General features: G+C 39.3%; 1 protein-coding gene across 1 annotated transcript in view; it reads left to right on the top strand.

The window, feature by feature from the left end:
- The first annotated feature begins 907 nt into the window (after positions 1-907).
- The window catches only part of RYR3 (ryanodine receptor 3), a 269121-nt gene continuing 268542 nt past the window's right edge, over positions 908-1486 (top strand). The window contains 1 exon segment of the mRNA XM_009320984.1: positions 908-1033. Coding sequence (XP_009319259.1) covers positions 983-1033 — 51 coding nt within the window. The 5' untranslated portion in view covers positions 908-982.

Here is a 1486-nt window from a genome sequence, read left to right as displayed (position 1 = left end):
ATCATATAGTGAGTTGGCTGGCTAGAGCCTCCTCAGTGGTCTCTTCTCCTGTTTCCTTGTGTCCTTTCTCTTTTCTTCCCTTCACTTAAGTAAATTTTGTTCTAGAGTTGATCTGTTTTTTCCTTGTTCATTTGCTAATATTGTAGTAATAACTAGCAATTTTCATTAATTACAAATTTCTCCATTATTTAACTAGAATTTAAAGTTATTTTAAGTTTTATTTTAACATAACTGTGGTTTATAAGTTTTGAAGTAAATTTGTACCATCCTCTATACATATTCAGGTGAGTTCTGAAAAGGTACAGATAAAAACCTTGCAGTCCTTAGGATATATGTATAAATACCATTTAAAAGGATAGCACAAATAACTACATATAGTAGGTTCAGATCATTAAGTCATCTTGGAAATCAGATTTGCAGCTGCTTATGCAGAGAAGGAAGAAACGGAAGTTATTGTAAGCAAGCTGAAAATACCTGCTGTCAAAATCAGCTTATCCTGTGATCATCTGATTTACATCCTTCTGCTGCACAAATCAGTAGGTTCAGAGTTGCTGAATTTGATACATTTCAGTGCAAAACTGGGTACCCTGATCTGTGAAAATGGAAGCACAAGCTCTGCTTTCATTAACACTTCACCATTATTGCTGTTTTGACCAGACAGTATCTGGGGGGGAAAAAAAATCAAGACCCAGTGATGCATATAACGCTTCCTGCAATACCTTAGCAGTAGGGGTTTTTTTACCTCTAGGGTAGAGAGAAAAGGAAAAGAATTGCTTGCTATGAGCTGGAAAAGCAGAGCAGTTGGCTCTGGCAGTGAGGGGGTTGACTGACAGTCTGCAGTGCAGTGGAGTTAGCTGAGCTCCCTATATGGCTGTGGATTAGCTATATGCTAATACCGATAGGAGAAGAGGAGCTGTACCGAGCGCAGTGAGCTGACGGTGGAGGAGATCAGAGTCTCAGCAGAGCTGCCTCCTCAAGAGCCATGGCTGAAGGGGGTGAAGGAGGGGAAGATGAAATACAGTTCCTACGAACTGTAAGTATCTGCTTTTTATAGGTCACGTAGTACATGATTTTATGTCTCATGTCCATTCCTTTTCTGTTGTATTAAAAATAAAGTGTTATTTCTGTGCTGGGCTTTGCCAAATGGGAAAACTGATATAGTCAGTGGAAAAAAATAAAGCAAGAATATGAGCTTTAATAGCATCAGGCAGTCTCAGTGTGTTCTTCCTTGAATCTGCTCGATAGCCAGTTTGGTATAAGGAGACCTATTTCCGCTGTAATCCCCTGTGTTTGAAGCGTCCTCGTCAACTTTGTACTTGGGTTTCTAAATGTAGCATGCCAAATATCTGACCTCTGAAACTTCTGTCTAGGTTAGATTTCACTGACATTAACAGAAGCTTTGCAAATAGGAGAGCCATAAAATGATGAATAAACCAACCAAGCCCTTGATGACCTCTTCTGATAAACATGCACACAGAAGCACACT

This window comes from Pygoscelis adeliae, unplaced genomic scaffold (genome assembly GCF_000699105.1).
Source record: "Pygoscelis adeliae isolate BGI_AS28 unplaced genomic scaffold, ASM69910v1 Scaffold3, whole genome shotgun sequence".
Classification (NCBI taxonomy): domain Eukaryota; kingdom Metazoa; phylum Chordata; class Aves; order Sphenisciformes; family Spheniscidae; genus Pygoscelis; species Pygoscelis adeliae.
This window is presented reverse-complemented; position numbering and strand designations above follow the sequence as displayed.